The sequence below is a fragment of the Tamandua tetradactyla genome, chromosome 3, assembly GCF_023851605.1.
Source record: "Tamandua tetradactyla isolate mTamTet1 chromosome 3, mTamTet1.pri, whole genome shotgun sequence".
In the NCBI taxonomy this organism is placed as follows: Eukaryota; Metazoa; Chordata; class Mammalia; order Pilosa; family Myrmecophagidae; genus Tamandua; species Tamandua tetradactyla.
Genome location: NC_135329.1, coordinates 199,616,524 through 199,639,133, shown reverse-complemented (window position 1 = coordinate 199,639,133; position 22,610 = coordinate 199,616,524). Strand labels below are relative to the sequence as shown.

Genomic DNA, 22,610 nt, shown 5'->3' with positions numbered 1-22,610 from the left:
CTTGGGCGTCATGTCCCACATAAGTGAAAGGGCAATGAGTCCACCTGCCGAGTTGGCTTAGAAAGAGAGGCCACATTTGAGCAACAAAAGAGTTCTCTGGGGGTGACGCTTAGGCATAATTTTAAGTAAGTTTACCCTATCTTTTGCAGGAATAAGTTTCATAGGGCCAAACCCCAAGATTGAGGGCTTGGTCTATTAATGTGATTGTCCCCACTGCTTGCGCGTATATGAGAAATTCTCCAATTGAGAAAGTTGAGTATTTCTTCCTTTTCCCCAGTCTCCCAAAGGACTTTGAAAATACTTCTTTATTCACTGCTCATATTACTCTGGGATATATTACAGCATCACACTAACCTGGAGAAACCAACAAAATCCCATGCCTTATTCAGGATTCCACATACATATGGTGTTCAGCTAAACTGACCTTACAAATTAGGTAATACACTACCCACAATATATGTTTTGCACCAAATAAACATCTCTCCCTTTGATCTCATAGAAGTTGAAGTTTTAAAATAAGGATATCAGCCTTTACCCTGTATTCTGATCTCCCTTAGTCCTATCCAGAGAAGCCTGATCTCTTTTTCATTGCGTGTAACAATGCTGACTTTCAGAACTGCAGAACTCGAACTCTGAGTGTTAGATGTCACACAGGTACCAAAGTTCCAGGAAGATACTAGGTTATACACATATAGCACAGCATTTCAAAACCTAGAAATAACAATTACAGCTCCAGACAAAAATGTGACTGCTGTAAGAGCTTACAATTTAGGCCTCAATTATATAATTTTTAATTTCAGAAAATTACAGTGGCTCTTATTGGCAATGTCATTGTTTTGGGAAGGGTCAAAACAGAGTTACAGAAAATAAGTGAACATTGTTTTAAGAAAAGAATGCTGCTTTCCAAATGGAACTCATTGGCAGGTATTTCTCAGAACAAAATAAAAATGTTCTCTTGAGTACATTTTTAAAAAATCTATTTTTTAAAATAATTTAAACTTTTAAATAAAAAAAATCTATTTTTTAACCTATTGTTTGTATTCCTCTTGAACATTACCCTTAGTGATTTGTAGCTCTGGTATTGCCTTCCGTGTAAGAAAGCAGAGGACAGGGCCTTGGAATCAGCCCATGACAGTATTGCTGGGATAAAGCAGATTATCTGAAATCTGTTAACGGCGCATAGAGATTTCCAGGATGGCACTTTTGAGACCTCGAAGCAAGACTCTACAGGCTAATCAGCTTGAGAAGTTCTGTCTGAATTCTTACCCCATAGGCAGTTGTTTTTGTAGATAACGTTTCTTCCTGGAGACTGCAAACTTTCCATTTCTGTTCCTTTAGCTCACCAGAACCGGGTGTCTGCGATTATCTTCAGCTTGGCCTCAGAGTGGGTGATCAGCACGGGCCATGACAAGTGCGTCAGCTGGATGTGCACGCGCAGCGGGAACATGCTTGGGAGGCACTACTTTACCTCCTGGGCTTCATGTTTACAGTATCCTTACAGATGCTGGACCTCCTTCCTCCCAGAACATCTTTTCCCCAATACATAACTTTGCATCTAATCATAATTTGTTGATTGAGGTCTGAAAACTGAATCATTCCTACATATTTCACATAAAATCCAAGAATTGGCTTTATTTCTGATTTTCTTTAGTATAAAATTGGTTTATTAAAATGGTAATTAAGTGAAGGAGGTTTGTGACCTTGAATTGCACATAGGGGCTAAGGGAGTCTATAAACTCCTTGAAATTTTGTACAAAACTTTTGTTTAATACCTTTTTATGTGGAGAGGGTCCATAATATTTATTATTTTCTCAGATACATCAGCATCCCCAGAAATTAGAAATTGCTGCCTTAAAAATCTTATATGACTTTTTTTTTCATATAGAGCCCACCTTGCAAATATCTATGTATTTGGTGATGGCAAGATGACAAGATGAAGACCCAGTAAACAACATGCATATACCTGGCAGGAGATTTTCTCTCCGAGTTGAATGTCCAACAGAGTAAAATTCTTTCCGTTGAAAATCTTTAGTAAAACTATTTGCTACAAATGAATGAACAACGTGAGGTATTTAAAGTAAGCATTTAAAATAGTGCCAGACATTTTCAGATCAAACCAGGGAAAATAAACACATATAACTTGAAACTAAATGAATGTTTTTGTTATGTATTAGACTTCTCACAGAATCAAATAATCATGGCCTAGCCTGCAATGCCCTTTTTAACTGTTCTTTGGAATTAAACTAGTAGTTTCTCTATGATGTCTAAGTACTCATTTCTCACAATGTCTCTGGCCACAAACTGACTGAAAAAGTAATCAGTTGTCACCAGTCGTTAATATCAAAATTTTAAATTTACTATGACTCCAGGCAACTGCTGTTGCAATTCTTAAAGGTAAATTATCCCCAGCAATTTAAAGTAAATAATTGTTTTTGCTTAAAGCTTAAATAATCAAGGCCAAAAGAAAGATGCATTCATGTTCTGTATTTGCTGTCAGTTTTATATTATTTCCAGGGATAGTTCATAGATAGTCATTTGCTCCAGTTCTTTCTTGCTGTTTTCATTATGGAGTAATTTTACTATTTTATACTTTCTTATCACTTGATATACTTATAATGTCTGTTTACTCTACCATCTCATATGCATCTTTTTTATTGCTGATTCCTAGGATATTGCTTATTATAGTAACCAATACACAATGAATTAATGAATGAACATTAATTTTTCCAGTAATTTCAGCTGTTTTAATTTTTTCTTTCAGTATTTAGATTGCATGAATTTTACTTGAGTATTTCCTTTCTCCTTATAGTTTTAGTTTTGAGCTTACCCTCTTTAAAATGCATGTTTTCTACTTTATAACTTTGAATGAAGTTGATAACTCTTTTGTGGAAGGATTTCCAGATAAATTGTGTTAAATATCCGTGACTGCTTCTCAGATATGATTTTGATACTCAGTATGCTTTTGTTGGAGATTATTCTGGACAGATCACCCTGCTGAAGCTTGAACAGAACACCTGTTCAGTTATTACAACCCTCAAAGGACATGAAGGTAGGATGTGTAATCACCCAAAGGTTTTTTTCACGTAATTTGGACCTCCAAATTCAGTTTCCAGCTCTGTGGTTTCATGAATGATCTCTAAGACTAGTATATGTAGGTGAAGGTAGGGTGTTAGATTTGGTTTTGTATTGTTAAAATTCCTTCTAAACATCTTGTGTGGATAGTATTTTCTATCTTGTTAACCTTTTTAAATTAAATTGTTGTTTTCAGGAGACCTTTATAAAATTCCTTGTAAATGCTAAGATCTTTGAAAGAATTGTCATTATTATTATTATTATTATTATTATTTTCGGGGGGTGCATGGTCCAGGAATCGAGCCTGGATCTCCTGCGTAGAAGGTAAGCATTCTACACACTGAACCATGTGTGCACCCAGTATTATTGTTTTTATTTGTCAGTTTCTTAGATCTCTGGGCAAGACCTGTTAGACCAATAAAATTAAAGGAAATGTATGTACAGCCTTTACTCGGGGAATATACCCTGGGAAAGGATTAAGGGAAAAAAATTACTGTATGGGGTTTTGTTATTTCTACAGTGCAATAAGTTGGCTAAGCTCTTTGACAGACTTTAACATTCTGTTTGCTGCATTGGGCAACTCATCAGGTGCAGATGTGTAATAAAGAGGTTTCATTGGATGCTAAGCTATAACATAATATAGTTTTTCTACAGAGCACAGGATCAAATTCTCTTGTGAATTGCAAATTAGGAGCTGTGAGGCCATTTGATGTAGATTGAAAAATTGGGAATTTGTTCATAGAATTAATGATGGACTTATTTATGACAATAATTGGTATTTTTCGATTTAACAAGTTAAAATGCATCTAGCTAATTGGTTTAGATGGAATAGAGTTTGCTAAGGTCAGAATAGGTTCTGATGACTCCTTTGTAGTTTCACATAGAAAGACCTATAGCTGAATTGAGGCACGGAATTAAACAGGGGCAGGATTCATGCAGACTTGATCCCTGTAGCTGGTTTTGAGGAATATTTCTTTTATGTCTTTTGTTATTGGAAAGTTTATGTGAGAAACTATTTCTCTTTCTTTTAATCTGAGTTATCTGGCATAATCGTGTGATACTCTTACATTCCTTTTTTCTGAGGCACTTGGTTTTTGTTTTATTAAACACAGACATCTTGGAGTAAATTACCTGCATAGTCTCAGAGACCAGAAATAATCTAGATTTTTATTTTGTACAGGATGACCACAGTAAACTTTCATTGACTTTCTTCATTAAATAATAGTAGCTGTTTGTTTGTTTTCTCTCTGAAAACTTTTTCTAAATTAGCCTTTCATATATATCAAGTAGCCATATAAAGTATATATATTTTTTAGTGCAAAACAAGGAAAATTTTCTTTAAAAATCTTTGTATTCAAAGTAGTTGAACATAGAACAGAAAATCCTAATCTTAGAACTTTGGGTAAGGGATGAACTGTGGCTTCTTATGATTCATGGTAAAATGGTTTAATGATTCTTTGTACAATGAAGATCCAATTTTACCTAAAGACTTGGCTCATCCTTGTTTGATTTGCAACTGTCAAATTTGTATGTCTTCATGTAGAGTTATAGGTAATCAATCAATCAATTTCTTACCTCCCCGACCCCCACCCCCCCAGGTAGTGTCGCCTGCCTCTGGTGGGACCCTATTCAGCGGTTACTCTTCTCAGGAGCATCTGACAACAGCATCATCATGTGGGACATCGGAGGGAGGAAAGGCCGGACACTCTTGCTTCAAGGCCATCAGTGCGTGACTAAGGGGGTACAGGGTAGGGGTACAGTGAGGGTAGGAAAAGAATCTGAGTTTGAGGGGAGGCAGAGGAAGCATTAACATTCTAATACTATATGAATGAACCTCTCTCCAAGAGAAGTAGAGAATTTGTATTATGATAATGAAACCAGTTGTCAGTGGTACACATTTAAATTATGAAAATCAAAACAGATTCTTTGTACTGTTCAGTCTCTTGCTATATTTAACAGTTACTCCCTTGAGAGACGTTTGGGAAGTATAAATCTTGACTTTTAAGAAGTATTTTGTTTTGGCACTGCTAAACATTTAAACTCTTTTCAAATTCCTTATTGTTTCTGCAAATATAATCTCTTAAATAAAAAAGTGATCTTCAATTTTGATATATTCCCTTTTTTGTATTTTATACATTGACAGTGTAAACCACCTTCCCTGTGCCAATTTTGAACTTTTGAACATTTTTATCCATATTATGGTAGTGCTGTATAGATAGCCAGGAGTCCAACTTTGCCACAATTACCATTTTTGCCTGCGTAGCATGTTTGTACAGTTATTTTTTTATACTTTATTGCATTTTGCCTTTTTAAATAGAAAAGCAAGTGGTATATTAAAAAACAGAAATGTGGGTACCACTAGTAAGAGATCTGTAGCTCTTAACATCAAGGCAATTGAGACAAAATGTGTCCCAGCATCTCTGGAAGGGAGCTATGTCAGGCTTCCCTTCTGCTCCAACTTCATGCCTATATATCACCTGTGTTAATGAGCACATCAACAGGTGCTCAATATCAGGTACACTGAGTTATTGAAAATCATTGTGTGTGCCTCCAAAACTAAATTGCAGTCTCTACTGGCCATTCATTGGACTTGAGCCATTTGGCTCTGTGTTTGCATGCAATAGAAAAGTACAGAATAAAAACTAACGTATACAAAATGCAGGAACTACATCACTAGAAATTATATCTGAAAAGTAAGCAGTAATTAGGATTTTATAGTATTTTTAGCTCCCTGGGAAAGAAAGCGTCCCTCTTAAAATATGTGTTATTCAGCTGCCTTTCTGTTTTCCCTAGATGTACAAATTGGAAGTGACCTATGGAAGTTCCACCTCTTTGATCAGATAACTTGCCCTTTATATTTCTGCCTGCCATCTCTGTAGAGTTTTTTTTCTTTCTTTCCAGTTCATTATGATATTTTGCATTTGTTTATTATGAGTTTTAATTGTACTGCTCTTTAATAAATAATTACAGTACAACAATGTCATAAAATAGTTCAACCACCAAATTAATTGCTGAGGGAAATAATTTACAAGAAAAATGGTTAGCAGTCATTTTCCTTCTTTCTGTGCTTAATAGACAGTTTTTTGTTTGCTAACTTGGCCACTCTCAAACAAGATGCTTCTTTTTAAAGAGAAGCTTCATTTACATTGCAATATAATATATAAATAAAGTGATCTGGTAAGAATAAAACATCTCTATTAACTATAGCTACATTGTCTTTATCACCTGTTTGAACCCGACAGTGTGGTACACTGGTCAGGGACATGGGCTGGAAACCTGCCAACCTTGAATTAAATCTCAGCTTCATTGAGCTGCATGGATTGGGGCATGTTGCTCAGCTTCTTTTTGCTTTCATTTTCTCATTTATAAAATATGGGTAGTAATAGAACTCACCTCTCAGGGCTGCTGTGAAGATTAGATGAGTTCATTTACATAAGGGGCTTAGAGCAGTTCCTGGCACCTTATAAACCCTAAGCGTGTGCCCGAGGTTGTTACTGTTAGTTATTTTTACTCTTATACTTTGTACTCTTAATTAAAATACCTTGTTTTCAGAAGGTAATTGTGAACTTCTCAAATAATAATATATAAGAAAATGATTTCTTGGATATCTTACTTGAAACAGGAGTAGAAGATTTGTCTTTTTTTTGCATGAGTAGGCACTGGGAATCAAACCCAGGTCTCCGGCCTGGCAGGTGAGAATTCTGCCACTGAGCCACCATCACACTGCCCCAAATCCTTGTCTTTTTAACTGCTTTTCCAAATCCCATCTTTTAAAGTATCAATTTGCTAGGGCTCAGTATACTTTTAACTATTCTTTCTTAGTCCTGAGTGTCTCTTCTGTTCAGAGCAGAAGAGTGCTGGATTTTTTTCATTGTTCAGAGAGCACCTCCCACCTTGAGGCAGTAGAAAATACATATAAGGTCTTTGACCATGGAAGACTGCATGCTGTGATACTAAGCTATTGAACTAGATGCCTAACTCATTTTTCTAAATTCTAAAGCGTATTTCAGTAAGGAGAATTAATACATGGCTTGGAGCAGTCGTTGCCTAAGCTGTGACACTCTAATACTCAGGCCCTTGGACTCTAGTCTTGAAATTGCTCCAGGAAGACCATTTTACCTTTCCTTTTTGTTGGTTGGAAGCAGAATTTTCAACAAGCAGAATTAAGTTGAAAAGTAGCCAAGAAAAATTCTGTACAAAATTCTACAGACCATTGATTGTTGTCTTAGGTGTTCAGAGGAGTAAGTGGTTGGACAAGTAGGCAGAAAGAGGGCAGGGCTCTTCACCCCTTCTAAGTGTTTTTATGTATGCATGCTTGTGTGCACACATGCTACCAGTGATCTCCATGGTCTTTAATTACTTGTTCATATTAGTTCTGTCTCAGTAAGAGAATTTTTCTTCTCATGTTCTACTTTGTTTTTGAACAAATAGAGAAATCTTGTACACCTGAAAAAAAAATTCATGGCTGTTGGTCCAGACAACTCTAGTCCTCATTTTGTCTCTGACCTGCATGCAATTCTTAATAACTGATTTGAAAGTAATTGTGTTTATTTTATAGAAACTATTACTCTGTATAATGAGTTATAGAATGCAGATAAAGTTTATACTAGAATCTGTATTACCATAGAAATAGAGTCAATGATAAAATGCCAGTTGTTGATTCTAATGAGGGGAGAGATTTTAGCTTAAATGAAAACAATTTTTCTTTTTTTCATTTTAGAACAGTGACTGATGTATGTTTTGTTCGCAGTGACAGGGTGCAGTCGCTTTGTTACCTTCAGCTCACAAGGCAGCTTGTTTCTTGTTCCTCGGATGGTGGAATTGCAGTGTGGAATATGGATGTTAGTAGAGAAGAGGTAAGAAGAAAGAGCATGTCAAGGCTGACCAGGAGAAATCCCTGAGCCATCTGGCTTCTTAGTTTCCCTTGCTGCTGGCTGTAAATGCTGACTGAGGTGCAGCCAGTTCAGCTTTTTACTGTTCTGCTTATTGGTGTTGTCTCTCATTCCATTTTGCATTGCAGCCTCTACTTATTTGAAAGTTTCCACTAGTGATAAGCAATGCACACAGTCATATTGAGCAGCAAGTCTTATTTTTAACTTCAAGAGTTACACTGAGAAAACACTTGATAAAGTGCCCCAGCTTATCCAGGGAACTGGAGCGCATAGAGGCATGGAGGCCCTCCACTGCACTTTTTAAGGCCCCATAGATGCCTGTTACGCAAACACCAAGAGATGTTTCAGTGATTCAGTCTGGAGTGTATATAGGTGCCAGGCATTTTTCTGAGAATGTATATCTCTTTCTCTATCTTTATTTTTCTTTGAACTCTCTTCAACTGAGTCCATGTCAGCAATAGTAAATTAAAAAGCCAGCTGATGTTCACATAATATTCATTTCAAGAAACCTGAGTTCTGACTTTGGTTGAGCCACTGAATAGTGGAACATTTTTTTGATAAGTACCTTTGTTTCCCTAAGTCTCCATTTCCTGTTCCATGAAGTGAAATAGTTGAATTTGATGACTTTTAAGATCTTTTCCAGTTCTTTAGACAGCACTCTAATTGTTTAATCTCTCTTTTTTTCCTATTTGAAATAATGTGACAGTGGAAATTCTTGACCCTGCCATTGTCCAATTATTGAACTCTTTATTTCAGAAAAATTTCTGAAAATAGACCTTCTAGGTCCAAGGATATGTGTGTGTTTAAGGCTTTTTTTAATGGGTGTTGTATGATTTCCAAATTGGATTTACATTTTCATCTCTGCCAACACCAGTGTATCTGTCTTTTTCACATGATATCTACAAGTTGTGATGTAGATAGCAAAAGATTTGAAGCCAGAGAAGATTTTAGAGTACCAGTAGGATGTTGGCATTTAGGTTAAATTCAGAAATATGTATCAAGCATAAATTGTCATAACGTGGAGAAATTAACATTCTTATAAATGGTTTGTTAATATTGTATCACATGATGTCGTGTGATTTGATCAAGTGCTGTGCAACACTACAATGGGCCCTATGCAGTAATGCATCTTTCTCATCCATTCCTGCTTTTGTCTGTTTTGTGTTGCCTTAAATGAGTCTGATGCTCGTTGAATAAAACTGCGTCTTTATCACACCCCAGAGAAAGTAATCAAATTTATAACAAAAACTAGTGACATTACTGTTGTTTTCAAGCTTTATGGAAATCACATTCTGTACACAAAGATCCTTGCCTATAATCCAGTGAAGGAAATAAACTAGCCTAAAAAATACTAAAATGCAGTCCATAATATGAAAGTACAGTTTGCTAGGTTATATAGAATTGTTTGGTAATTTTGTAAGGCCATTCAAGTAGAGAAAATTCTGATTCCATGCCTACTAGTTAATTTCCTTTTTTTTTTTTTTTTTTTTTTTTTTTTTTTTTTTAAGGAAAGACAGAGAGAAGGAAGGAAGGATAGAAGGAAGGAAGGAAGGAAGAAAGGGAAACATCTTTAAACATTTTCTTGTTTTATTGTATTTTTGTTTTTCCGTTTTTTGTTACATGGGCTGGGGCCGGGAATCGAACCGAGGTCCTCCGGCATAGCAGGCAAGCACTTTGCCCGCTGAGCCACCGCGGCCCGCCCTTAATTTCCTTTTTAAATTTTCTAGAAATTTCTTAGTAAATGTACTGGTTTGAAACTGTACCCCAGAAAAGCCATGTTCTTTTTGTTTTGTTTTTTGTATTGGTAGGCACCGGGAATCGAACCCAGGTCTCTGGCATGGCAAGCGAGAACTCTGCCTGCTGAGACACCGTGGCTAACTAGCCATGTTCTTTTAATCCAGTCTTGCAGGGTAGACCTATTATTAGGTTGGACCTTTTGATTAGGGTGTTTCCATGGAGATGTGACCCCACCCATTCAAGGTGGGTCTTAATCCACTTGCTAGAGTCCTTTAAGAGTGAGACATTTTGAAAGAGTTCAGACCTGAGAGAAGCTAAGAGAGAAAGAAAATACCTCAGGAGAAGCCAGAAGGACCCACAGTTGATGAAGAGCCATTTTGAAGCCAATGCAGGAGAGAAGGGCCAGCAGGCGTCGCCATGTGCCTTCCCATAAGACAGAGGAACCCTGGATGCCAGCAGCCTTTCTTCTGAGAAAGTGTCCTCTTGTTGGTGCTTAATTTGAATATTTACATGGCCTTAGAATTATAACTTGTTACTTAATAAATCCCCTTTGTAAAAGCTAGTCCATTTCTAATATATTGCATTCCAGCAGCTTTAGCAAAACAAAATAGTAAGGCTTAGAATAACTCTTTATTAAATATATGTAGTATTGGCTCAAAATTACAGAATGTATAATATTTCTTTTGCAAAGATTTATTTGAAGTGTGTTTTATATTTATTAAGTACTAGTTGTATGCATCAGGAATTGCTACTATGCTGTTCCCTTCTCTGGCTCTTAACTCATCATTTTTCAATCTCTGAGAGAGCAGAAAACCCAGAGACGACATTTTCATTGGAGATTGAGGGAAGAGACCAGTAGGATCCAGTTTTACTGGTGTTTCTTCTAAGGGTTAACATCTGGCATTTCAATCTAGTATTCTTGACCTTGATAAATTCTTTTAGAAAAGATGGTTAGAACCTAGAAGTGTGATTCTTACCTTCAAGGTTGCATCATTGTGGAGTCTATTTGTACATTTAGGGGAAGGAAAAAATAGCCCCATGACTTGTGGTACTTCCTGTGTAGGTAATTCACTTCCTTTTTTGTTGTCTGTGGATCGTCCCAAACTAGGTGCACAGTGGTTGGGAACATATTTCACTCTGCATCTTATCATCCTAAGTGGTTGGCAGATTTGGTAGGAAAGCAGACTGTGTCAAAAAGATGCATTGCATTTAGTATTGTTTCCTTTTTATGAGCTAAGTAAATGTGTAGTGCAAAGTAAGCAGCCTATGATCTGAAGGGTTTGAATCCTTAGAGTTCTGTATGACTGTGGGATTTCCTTAGGCAAGGAAATAGCAGATTGATCCCAGATCCTCTGGCCCTACAGTGCATGCCTAGATTTTCTTTCTAAATATTTGGAAATGCTGACTGCAGCTGTTCCAACCCACTGTGGCTATTAGCTACCACACTGTCAGGATGGAAGCAAATTTGTCTTCCTCCCAAATTATAGATAGTTAGAGGGGTTCCTTATTTGGAAGAAGGCATAAGATATACAAATGAGTTAGTAACAATAAGTAGAAAGAATTAATCCTCTTGTAAAGATAACTTTATTTTAAACTAGTAGGTTACAGAATGTGTAATATTCTATGTTAGCATAGTGTACATTTGTGCAATGATTAGTAGTAGCGGTGGTATAATGAAATTATTCTTGTTATATCATCTTTGTTCAGATTGGCAGAGGGAACAAGATGTAGAAAAGAGAATGAAATGGTCAGAATACTTGATTAATGTTCTTTTTCGCATCTCTTAGCACAAAACAAAAATAAAACTTGATCTCCTTAGAGAATAAGCATATAATAGAATGGCTTATAAGAACTTAAAGCATAACACTTAATGTCAATTACAAATACTAAAAGAAACAAAGTTTTGGATATTTCTTATACTATGTTCCAAAAAGCCTTTTTCTTTCTGATTGTTTTTAGGTTGTCATCTCAAATTATTTTAGGTGCAATTTTCTTCCCTTGTGTTCCTACACCCTCAAGGACAGCAGAGCAGTAGTCTTCCCTAAACCTTCTTAGGCAGATTATCCTCCTTGAAGGCAAGGACTCTTGTTCTGTTGGCCATCATGTCCCAGAACCATTCTTGGTGCTTGGAACTTAGGACACCCCACATGTTGAATTTAATGTGACCTGTTTACAGAGTTTGTTTGGAGTGGACTGGACAAGCAGGATCAGGCATGTGTTTTGGAATCCTGGACTTCTGCCTGCTAGCTATTTCACGTGGACACCGTGCTTCACTCTCTGAGTCACAGTTTCTTTGCCTGTCAAATGGAGATGAAATTGACACATACCATGTACCAGGCTCTGTCAGAGCACCTCACAGACATTCACTCATGTAATTCTCAACAGCTCTATGAGGTCAATAACGTTATCATCTTTTAATGAGGAGGAAACCAAGGCACAGAAAGTTAAAGAACGTGCCTGAAGACATGGAGCTGGGAAGTGGCAGAGCTGGGATTTGAATGCAGGAGATCTGATCCTGAATCTAGGCCAGTATAACCACTCGTGCTCACTCTTGGATCACTCTTTAAAGTTGACTTATCATTATATTAAAAGAAATGCCACTGCTTAAAATTGAGTCACTTGAAACACTCTAAAATGTTAGGAAACCCACTGATGCTTTGCATAACTGACATTGCTAGGGAATGAGGCCCTTCCTGTAAGGGAATTTTCTAAGTAATTGAAAAAAAATTCTTCAAATGCCCACCCCTTATAAAAATAACCATTTTAATGAAAATGTTTAAATTTGATATAATGTACTCATTTCTTGATGATACAACCTCACCATTCTGACCCTGAACCATTCTGTTGTATGGTAATACATTTTTCTGTCTGCATTCTAGTTTCTATCTACTTTTATGTAGGACTGTTAAGTACAGTTTTTCTTAAAACTACTATTCCTGATCCCAGTTCTACTCATCTCATTCCTTTCTAGGACTGATGTTGTGAATCAGAAAACAAAAAAATAATTCTGCTGTGTAGCACATATTAAACAAGCTGCTAATAGTCTGAATGAGAATTTAAAGGGAAAAAAAAGTACAGTTTTTCTTGAAGCATGTTTTGTTACCATATTTGGAAACATTTGATTTCCCTTACGGGGCAAACATCTGAATTCCAGACCACTAAAATTTGTTTGTTAGGATTTTTATTATAATGTAAACCTAATTGGCATTGTGTGGGCAAAGAAAATAGAAACTTAAACATATTAATTGTATATGAAAGTTAATTTCTGCAGCACTGATGAATAATTGGCAGATTTGCAAATCAGAATTCTTTTTATAGTCATATTTTGGGACAGTAATTGAACATCGAGTTCCCTGCTATTAAGTATAGAAAGTATAAAAATAAAATAAGCTTCCATTGTTCTGTCTTTATTAAAGCCTGCATTCTGTCCTCCTTTAAACACATCAGCCCTTACTATAATTGTTTGCAGGTGGCTGTTCTGAATACATTTTTGCACTTCCTTTTTTTTTGCTTCACATAACTGTGATATTGCAAGAGTTAGGCTTGTGAGTGTCTCAAAAATAAGAGTAGGAAGCTGTACCTGCTTTCCTCCCCCTGCAACAAAATATTCTTGATCTTTTGGCAGCAGAATCTACCTCCATTTTCACTGCAGTTCAGTTGCAGTGGGTTAGGATAAGTTGGAAATTCTGTGATTCCTTATTCTACCAACATTGCCTCCTCTTATCAGGTATCAGGTAAAAAAAGTTTTTACTCTATAGTCTTTGCTCAGCTGAATTTATAAAAAATACTATTTCTATTATTTTTATTGCACCTATAATACATAAATGATGCTTGAGGTTAGATTTTTAATAGGTCTTATAATCGAGTGCAATTTGTAATTTTTGTTGAGAGAAATATTTTCTCATTTTAAGAGAAATATTTTTAAAATATATACTAAAATAAATAAAAACTTCATTTTTATCTATTTCTGCAGAAATTTGTGAAAGGGTTACTCTGGGACAGACTGTGGATATATAAAGATGAGTAAGACCCAACCTCTATTTTAAAGAACTCATTGATTAGTGGGGGGTGGGGGGAGAAATGTGCCCAAAGAACAGCAATACCAATGAGTTTACCACTAAAATGAAGGTTGGCAGAATGGCTGTGTGAGCACACAGCAGGAAGGAACTCGCTTTTGAGAACTGGGAAAGGAGGAGGTGACAAACGTATCTGACATATGAAGCACCCCCAGGAGAACAATTGTATTTTTTGGACCCTTCCTATTGGCCACTGTGATAGTTGGGTTCAAGGGTTCACTTGGCCAGGTGATGATGCCCCATTGTTCTGTCTGTGTGGACTTAAATCATTAGTATATGAAATTCATCTATGGTTGATTACATTTGTTGTCAGCTAAGGGGAGTGCCTTCCACTATGAGTGAGGTTTAATTTAATTAGCTGAAGCCTTAAAAGAGAGAGGTCAGAAGAGAGCTCAGCATACCTCATCTCAGAACTAGCAACTCAGCCCAGACATTTGGAGATACAAAAAGGAATCATCCAGGGGAAAACCGTTGGAACCCAGAAGCCAAAAGAGAAGTCCAGCAGATGTTGCTGTGTGCATTCTCATGTAACGGAGAACCTCTGGTGAAATCCAGCTGCCTTTCCTCTGAAGAAACTGAATTTTTGAGTAAATAAATTCCCATATTAAAAGCCAATCCATCAAATACTTGTGGTCATTGAGAGGGAGGGATAAGGTATATGGTATGTATAAGTTTTTTCTTTTTATTTCTTTTTCTGGAGTGATGCAAATGTTCTAAAAAATGATCATGGTGATGAATACACAACTATGTGATGATGTTGAGAGCCATGAATTGTGCACCATGTCTGGAACGTATGTGTGTGAAGATTTCTCAATAAAAATATTAAAAACAATACAAAACAAAAAAACAAACAAAAAACCACTCCATCTTTGGTGTGTTGCATTCTGGCAGCTTTAGCAAACTAAAACAGCCACTGTGTGACCCTGCAAGCCTTTCCAAATGGTAGTTCACCAGATTCTGCAAGAAGTGGGTTTTTACTAGTACTGGATGTAGATTACAAACAACTTTGGCATAAAAAAGAAATATGTAAAGAGAACCCTTGAGAATTCAAAGTGAACATTTGATCCTTCCCTCCTATTTATAGATTATGGAGGAATTTAAGAGGAATAATAGCTCCAACAAGATCTAGAACTGTTTGAGTAATTTCTGAAAAGTCAGTATAAAAATATAGAACATTGATGTTGGCTTTGGCTTGCTCCTTTCCAGGCTCCTCAGTGGTTAGAAAGTGATTCTTGTCAGAAATGTGAACAACCGTTTTTCTGGAATATAAAGCAGATGTGGGACACTAAGACACTGGGCTTAAGACAGGTGAGTAACCAACATTGAATTGTCATAGGGCTAATGACTTTTTAATTTAATCTTTCTCTCTCTCTCTCTTTTTTTGGAGTAACATTTTGTTCCTGCAAATTCCATGAGTTTCTACGTTTTTTTCTATCACTACTGTTGTATAGCTAATGATAAGCAAGGTCTTTCCTGGTACCAAGGAGACAGTTACCTAACTATTCCCCGTGTTCTGCACTGGAAAAGCAGGGGTTCATAGAAAATCCTGACCCTGTTTATAAATAGATGGAAGATCTTTCCGTTTAAGACTATTACTTATTAAAGTCAGTGTGTCCTGCTAGCCCAACAGGAAATTAGAATGAATTAGGGCATACAATCATAGGCCTTATTCTGTTAAAAAATAAATAAAAAGTTAACTAATGATTTAGCCCTCACTGGCATACTCTGACCCAAAGATTGTAAGATTATTCTAAAATTTTAAGATTGTCCTATTCTAAGTATACCTGGAACATTTTCATATTTGAGTACTGGATTTTTTTTTTTTAAGTTAAAGAAACATGCCCCAAATAGCCCATAGATTCCAAAGACGCTGTTAGACCTCTAGGTATTCATGAATTACTGAAGTTGTACAAAAAATATATTCCTTCAGCAGCTTTGAAGGTAGCCACTTACTCAGGGTGAATATGAATTTGTGCTGGTGAGTAAAAAAGAATGCCAATTTCATTCATTTTTTTTTTTACTGGTTACACCCCTATGAGAAATTAGCCTGAAGTTTATGTGTTAATAAACTTTGGATTACTTACAAGGCTGCATTGTAGTAAGGTCTAATTCAGACTAGCCGGCAATGCAGGAATCATTTTAGTGCTCATAACTTTCTAATGCTCTAAAATAGTCTCTGGATTCTGTCATTAGCCACATTTTCACCATGCATGTCTAGTTGTAACTAGTGCATCATAATTGATGAGTGAAATGTATCCTATTTCTAATGGAAACATGAAAAAATCACTTATAAACTTACGTGCTGACAACTAATAGAAGACAGTGAAAAGTAGTAAAAGAATGTCAAAATCAATAATAGTAATATTTGAACTATTTTGGAATATTCTTGAAGCTTATTTCCAAAATCACATTTGAAAGATTAAAAGAAATAGCAAAACATGAATATGCATATTAGCTTCTTCATGAGGGCATATTATATTGAAAACTTTATTTCAAAACTTTTCGCTTAAAGAGGAATAGATTTTTCCTTCCCCAAATCTCCAGTGGGTTGGGCTCCTAAGTGAACTTTGCTCTAATAATTTTGTTTGTTGACAAGTAGGTAAATAATATAAATTTTATTAAATGTGGTATGTGACTACTAAGATCTAGTCACTTAGAAATCCTTGACTAGTATTGAAATTGTCTTTTTTTTTTTTTTTTTTTTAGTTTTAATTGATAAATTGAATTGGGGTGATTATAATTCAAGGCAAATCTCCACTCCCATTCCCCCAACTCTAAAGGGAAACTGTGTACATGAAAGCAAAGGTTAAACTCCTTGTTTTCCTCCTACCGGTCATCCTCGAAGCATCACTGCAGGAAATGCGGACAGGCCGTCTGTGGGAAGTGTAGCAGCAAGCGCTCAAGTTACCCAGTCATGGGCTTCGAGTTCCAGGTCCGCGTTTGTGACTCCTGTTATGACTCCATCAAAGACGAGGAGTGAGTGCTTGCATATCTTTGTTTTATTGTGCATCTGGAATGTGAAGAGCCTGGGAAATAATATGAATATATTTCTATGCATATATTTGTCTCTTCTGAATTTCGTGAACAGTTTCTAAAGAGGATTCTATCCTAGCAGCAGAACTTAGTCACTGATGATCTCAAGCTGCCCTTGCCATGAGGTCAGATTTCTCCGAAACATTGTGAGGAAGAACATGACTAAGAGCAGTCCAGCCATTCACTGTTCATTTCTGAGCCCCTGCACTGGGCAGGGCACTGTGCAAGGACAGGGGCATTGGCAACAGTGTGTAAATTGATGGCAGTGACTTAGTTGACTGTGTACAAAAAATATCCCATTTTCCAATTTTTGCTCACATGTATATGTAAATTTAACTTATAGAGAAAACGCTAGAGACCAATGTCCTTTCTTCCACAAAAATTTGATCTCGCTATTCTTAAATAACTATTCGTGTATAAGAAAAAATCTCTCTATTACCTATTTCCATTCTGTCCTAACTCAGATAGATCCTTTAGGGCAGAACTAACATTTTGTTCCCCTTCTTTTTGAACCATCTTTTAAAGTAATAGACTGCAAACCTCAGCAGAGGCCCAAATTTGAAAGCTAGTTCATCATCCTTGCTGTTGTTAAAGGAACTGGTGATTGAGTTTAATGCTACCAACCTTCCAGAGCAGAATTAGAGCCACATCTGTCAGCAGATGGTGGCAAACACTTGGAAAGGCCTACAGACTTCTGGTGAATGTTGGCCCATGCTCTATGGTTTTGGGGGTACAGTTCTTCTTCCATGTTAAATGCTTTTGTTTTTATGTCTAGGAATGTATCAACCTTTCCACTAGGAAAATGAAAACCAGTTATTTGAGGAATTTTATAAAACAGTGAATCATGCCTTTAATTATAAATTCAGTTTTCAAAATTGAAGCCACGTTTTTAGGAGCAAATTTTAATACTCTTATTATAAGTATTTCTTCTGTGCTGGTGGGGGTGGGGGGTGGGGATGAGACTTATCCCTTGGTTCAAGGTACAGCCAGGTGAGTTTTAAATTATCTCTTTTCTCTTTGTTAGTCGGACTTCTCTGGCAACCTTTCATGAAGGAAAACATAACATTTCCCACATGTCCATGGATGTTGCCAGGGGTCTAATGGTGACCTGTGGGACTGATCGTGTTGTAAAGGTAACCTGGCTTCACTGTCTCAAATTCAGATGGTTCCACTCCAATCCTGTGAATGGGTTTATGACATTTCCAGTACAATTACCGTTTCTTACTGGGAAGCTTGCCTTCCCTTCTTATAAGTAACCCATTGTCAGTTAAACACCCTGAGTAACAAATGGCATGTCTATGAGTTTCCACTCCCTTAGAGATGCTGATCCTGGTGGAGTTTCCCTTTGTCTTATTAGTCTTACGGAGTGAGCTGGTGAGCTACCAGGTACCCCTTCTGTCACTGTCAGCCCTAAGCAAGCATAGTGTCCTCCTCCTCCAAGCTGGCATGGGTCTCAGTAGACTCCTTTCTATAGTTATTCTTTCCCTTCCTAAAGGTCCCTTGCATCTTGGGCAGAAGGCTTCTTAATCGTAAGGAATAACAACTTATTTTTTTAAATTTATATCACTGGGTTACTAATATACAATTGACAGTGTTTTCTACTTCATATCACTCTTGAGTTGTGAAACTGTGCAATGTTTTATATTCCCAGTGGGCTTTGAAAGGGGGAAAAAACCCACTAAATTTATAGTTAAGTATTATGATGAATTTTCAAATATCAGGATCATATTTATAAACTTTTATCATGTTTTAGTGAACCATATAGTTTTATCACTATATAAATCTTAGGGAGATTTAGTAGTAAAGAAAGAAGAGAATGAGAGAATTAGTCATTTTAATACCTTTCCAAGTTTAACAGCTGTTTGTTTTTCAGTGTTGACTTTGACTGTTTGACAACGTGATCAATGGTGCCTTCTCCCTGAATCTTACTTCTCTTACAGATATGGGACATGACACCTGTGGTTGGTTGCAGTTTGGCAACTGGATTTTCTCCTCATTGACCCAGCAGCTGAGTGATTTATATACCTTATAAACAGCAACCTTCACCAAATGAAATCCTTCCCATGTATTTTGCACCACAGTAACTGTCATGTGAATGGATAGTAGCTGCTTAAAAACAAATCAACATTTTTAAAAAAGACAAAACGTGTCAAAGTGTGTTTTGGATACCCATTGAACTACCTGTGGGGACTAATGTGGAAATGGTTTATCTGTAATGGCTTCCTGAGAAATGAAATTACCTCAACATAATTTCCCTGTGAACAATCAGCTGATATGTTTTGAAAGAATAATCTCGGAAATGAGAGTTTAAGAGGGGGAAAAAATTGAACAAAAATTCATGACTGGGTGGGCAATGGTGGCGCAGTGTCAGAGTTCTCACCTGCCATGCCAGAGACCCAGGTTCAATTCCCGGTATCTGCCCATGCAAAAAATTAATAAGTAAATAACTTAGAATTTTCTCAAAGCAGAAACACACTTCTACTCAGACTGGCTGGCTTCTGGAGGGCTCCTTGTGGTGATTTGTGGTTGGAGCAGGAATTAGGGGACGGAGGATTTATTCTCTCTTTCTTGAGGGGTGGCAATAGGAATTAAAGAAACCATAGATCTCTCCTTTTCTGCTGGCAGTATGTAAATAGTAGTTATTGATGACCTTCTTAATGATAACTGCTCTCATCAAGTAGTGCCATAGCCTGCCCTTAATATTTGGTTCACTTCAGTTATTCCTCTTCCTGGCCAGTATGCCATGGGTGCACCTTTGTAGGTGTTACGAAAGTAGCTGTGAAATTTCTGTACTAAACAAGACAGTCCACAGTCTGCCCTTTCTCACAAATGTGCCCTGAGAAAAAAACATTTTTATGGTGCTGTTAATGTGGGAATCACATAAGCCACTTTTTCTCTTTGCAATTAGTGACAACTAATGGAAAACCTAGCTACGCAGGATTATGATGGGAGGTGATCCTGTTCTGTGGAACAGCCCAGCTCCTCCTCCTAACAGACTCAGTCTATTTATAGTTCCCGAATGAGCCCATGGGGTGAGGTGACAATTTAATATACACCAAAGCTTAAACCTAAAGTTTTCATTCTTTAGTTGAAATTAACATTTATTAGTATCTCATAGAAGGAAACTGGTGACCCAGAGCAGTAATCCTTAACCAGGTCTTAAACAGTAGTTCCTAACTTGCAAATTTCTTTCATAACAACTACCAAAATCTGTTGTACAAAATGGCATTTTAAGATCTTTTGGCCACTTAATACCAGGATGGGGAAGAGGTGGAAAATGGGGAGGCTGTCTTTAATCTTCAGATATTTATTTGTTTTTTAATGACCAGTACATGCATTTATTACTAAGGTAACTAGAAGTTAGTAGAATAAGTGGAGAGGGACCTCCTTTTTTTTAAGGACAAATCTAAAAATAGCAACAATATTTTTGTTAGATTTACTAATGTATATTGATAAGAATTCACTCCTTCCTGGTCTTGGGATTGTATCAAGATGACATGGTCATTCTTATATGGTGAATCTGACGCATGGACTCTTTTGTAAATACAGCTCAGAGAAACTGTAACATTTAAGAATGATAGTTCAACTAAGAAGTTTTAATGGTCATGTGGCACAAATGGTAAGCAAAGGAAAGTAGGTCAGGCATATCATGTTCTAGAATGGTCAGTACCGAAAGTTGACTTGTCTTCGGAAGTAAGACTGAAGTGTTTTGTTGTTCCTTATAATTTGTATGTTTTTTTATTACCTGGAAAAGATTTTTCTTTAAAACATTTTATAGGCTCTTTGCAAAATATATATTACTAACATAGCCTGGATGAAAAATTGAATGATGTTAACTTCTAAATCACAATGTTGAATGTTAAGCTTCACGTATTAACTTCAGTTCAGTTAATCATTCAGCCCATCCAAAGGTGCTGTCTTGAGGATTTTATTAAATCCTGAAAGGAAAATAGAATATGATTGATTCCTTGCCTTGTTGAAAAGTGCTGATTTGTGGTTTTGTTTGCCTTTACCTTGTGTAAAATGTAATTTTTGACATTTCTCTGGTGGACTGGGCAGAATATCACAGCTGCTGAAAATACTCCATAGCTTTCAGTCTTTTTTTATTTAAAAACATTCTTAATTAAAAAAAGAGACATTCTTAATGAAAAATACATTGTTTCACAGAGAACATAAGGTGGTGATAACACCTGCTAAGGTGAAAAGTTAAGTCAATCAAGAAGGAAATTTATATTTAAGGAAGAATTGGAGTAGAGTATCTTGGAAGAGGAAAGGAGAATGTTTGAATGTGGTTTTCTCTCTGCCTGAGTCTATTATATCATTTTTTTAAAACACACATGGCAGTCTTGTCTTGTCCCTGTTACACATTAGGTAGATATGGGGTAATAATATTTTTTACAGAGATGGGCAAAAATTATTTTCTCAATTTTACTGACTAGGAAGATAAGGAAGGTATAGGCAGACATATAGTTATTGCCTTATTTTGACTATATTACTCCTTAGTGGGTCATTTAAAACAGTTCATCCTTTAATAGTTTATTGGCCTTTATTCTTGAAAACTCAAGCTTGTTGGTACAGATAGGGATTAAGAAATACAGAATGTTGGACAAGGTCCTTATATTTAGATCTAGTATGCTTGTGATAAGGAGATGCCAATTGTTCACTCTAAACATGTTTAAAAATTGCCCTTTATTAGTCCAAATGATAGAAATGGCATTAGATGGAAACGAATTGTTCTTTATATTGTAAATCTCTGTTTACTATGTACTAGTAGTCTTGCTATCTAGAGAATATAAACAAAAGTATTGCTCTAGAATATGTCACTGTTTTTATGCTCCCTCTAAAGAATTAAGTTTGTTGATATCTATGTTTTTTTTTAAGCTGATCCAAGTGTGTAATAAATACAGTAGTGGCTCAGACCCAAGGAGATATTTTTAAAAATCAGTTTTCATTAAAATACTTTCTACTTCCATTACTGGATCTGATGTCTCCTAAAATGTAAGAAACCAGTTACTATTAATCATAAATCACCTGCTCATTGTAAATGTGAGGTTTAACAAATAAGTAATACATACTGTATTTATTCAAGTGTCTATTACTTAGTTGTTAAATGTGAGCAGATTATTGAATGCTTACTCTATTTTCTGCAGTTTACTGTACAATGGCTCTTTGAGTAAGATGAAATTTAACTGTACAACAAGTTTATATTAGAATACAACTTAAAGTGTTTTTCTGACTGGGGAATCAAAAGGTAATGTTAATTAGTACATTTTGTTCTTGTACTAGCTATGTTTCTATAAGGAATGGAGCCCCTGTGTATCCCAGAGAGGCTAGAAAACTTTGTTCTTTGCTCTTGTTTATGGGTTCTGTTTTTGTGGGATTTGTTTTTATTTGTTTGTTGTTGTTTTTTGAGAATACAAGTACAATAAAATGTTCCTTGCTTGTTATAATGTTCCTTAATTTAGCTTTGTTGTGTCTGATCTGGCGGAGGGACAACACATTTATTTAGCACCCTCCGTGTCCTGAATACTTTACCTGTATTATCTTATTTGGTCCTGACAACAATTCTACAAGGCATAATTTTCCCCATTTTGCAGATGAGAAAACCAAACTTCCAACAGGTAGAAGTTTCCAGAGTCCAGCTCTGTCTGACTTGAGAGCATATTCTTTCTCTGTCCCTCTGCCTTAATGTGGTAACATGTTGTTTTGTTTGTATTACCTTGTGTGAGGTATGATAAGACAAGACATAGATCAAGAGGGAGCGCAACCAGAAGAATTTGAAAGATATATTATACTCCAG

At 36.3% G+C, this 22,610-nt stretch overlaps 1 protein-coding gene across 2 annotated transcripts in view; it reads left to right on the top strand.

Annotated features, from left to right (window-relative positions):
* Positions 1 to 22,245, top strand: part of WDFY1 (WD repeat and FYVE domain containing 1) — a 64,442-nt gene extending 42,197 nt beyond the window's left edge. Inside the window, exons 5-12 of one of the 2 annotated variants that reach the window (XM_077155271.1) lie at positions 1,339 to 1,489; positions 2,937 to 3,049; positions 4,671 to 4,797; positions 7,829 to 7,928; positions 14,984 to 15,085; positions 16,623 to 16,753; positions 17,835 to 17,943; positions 18,751 to 22,245. In XM_077155271.1, the coding sequence (XP_077011386.1) occupies positions 1,339 to 1,489; positions 2,937 to 3,049; positions 4,671 to 4,797; positions 7,829 to 7,928; positions 14,984 to 15,085; positions 16,623 to 16,753; positions 17,835 to 17,943; positions 18,751 to 18,810 (893 nt within the window). In that variant the 3' untranslated portion in view covers positions 18,811 to 22,245. Of the gene's footprint in view, positions 1 to 1,338; positions 1,490 to 2,936; positions 3,050 to 4,670; positions 4,798 to 7,822; positions 7,929 to 14,983; positions 15,086 to 16,622; positions 16,754 to 17,834; positions 17,944 to 18,750 lie in introns of both variants that reach the window. The other variant, XM_077155270.1, reaches the window with a different exon arrangement.
* The last annotated feature ends 365 nt before the right edge of the window (positions 22,246 to 22,610 follow it).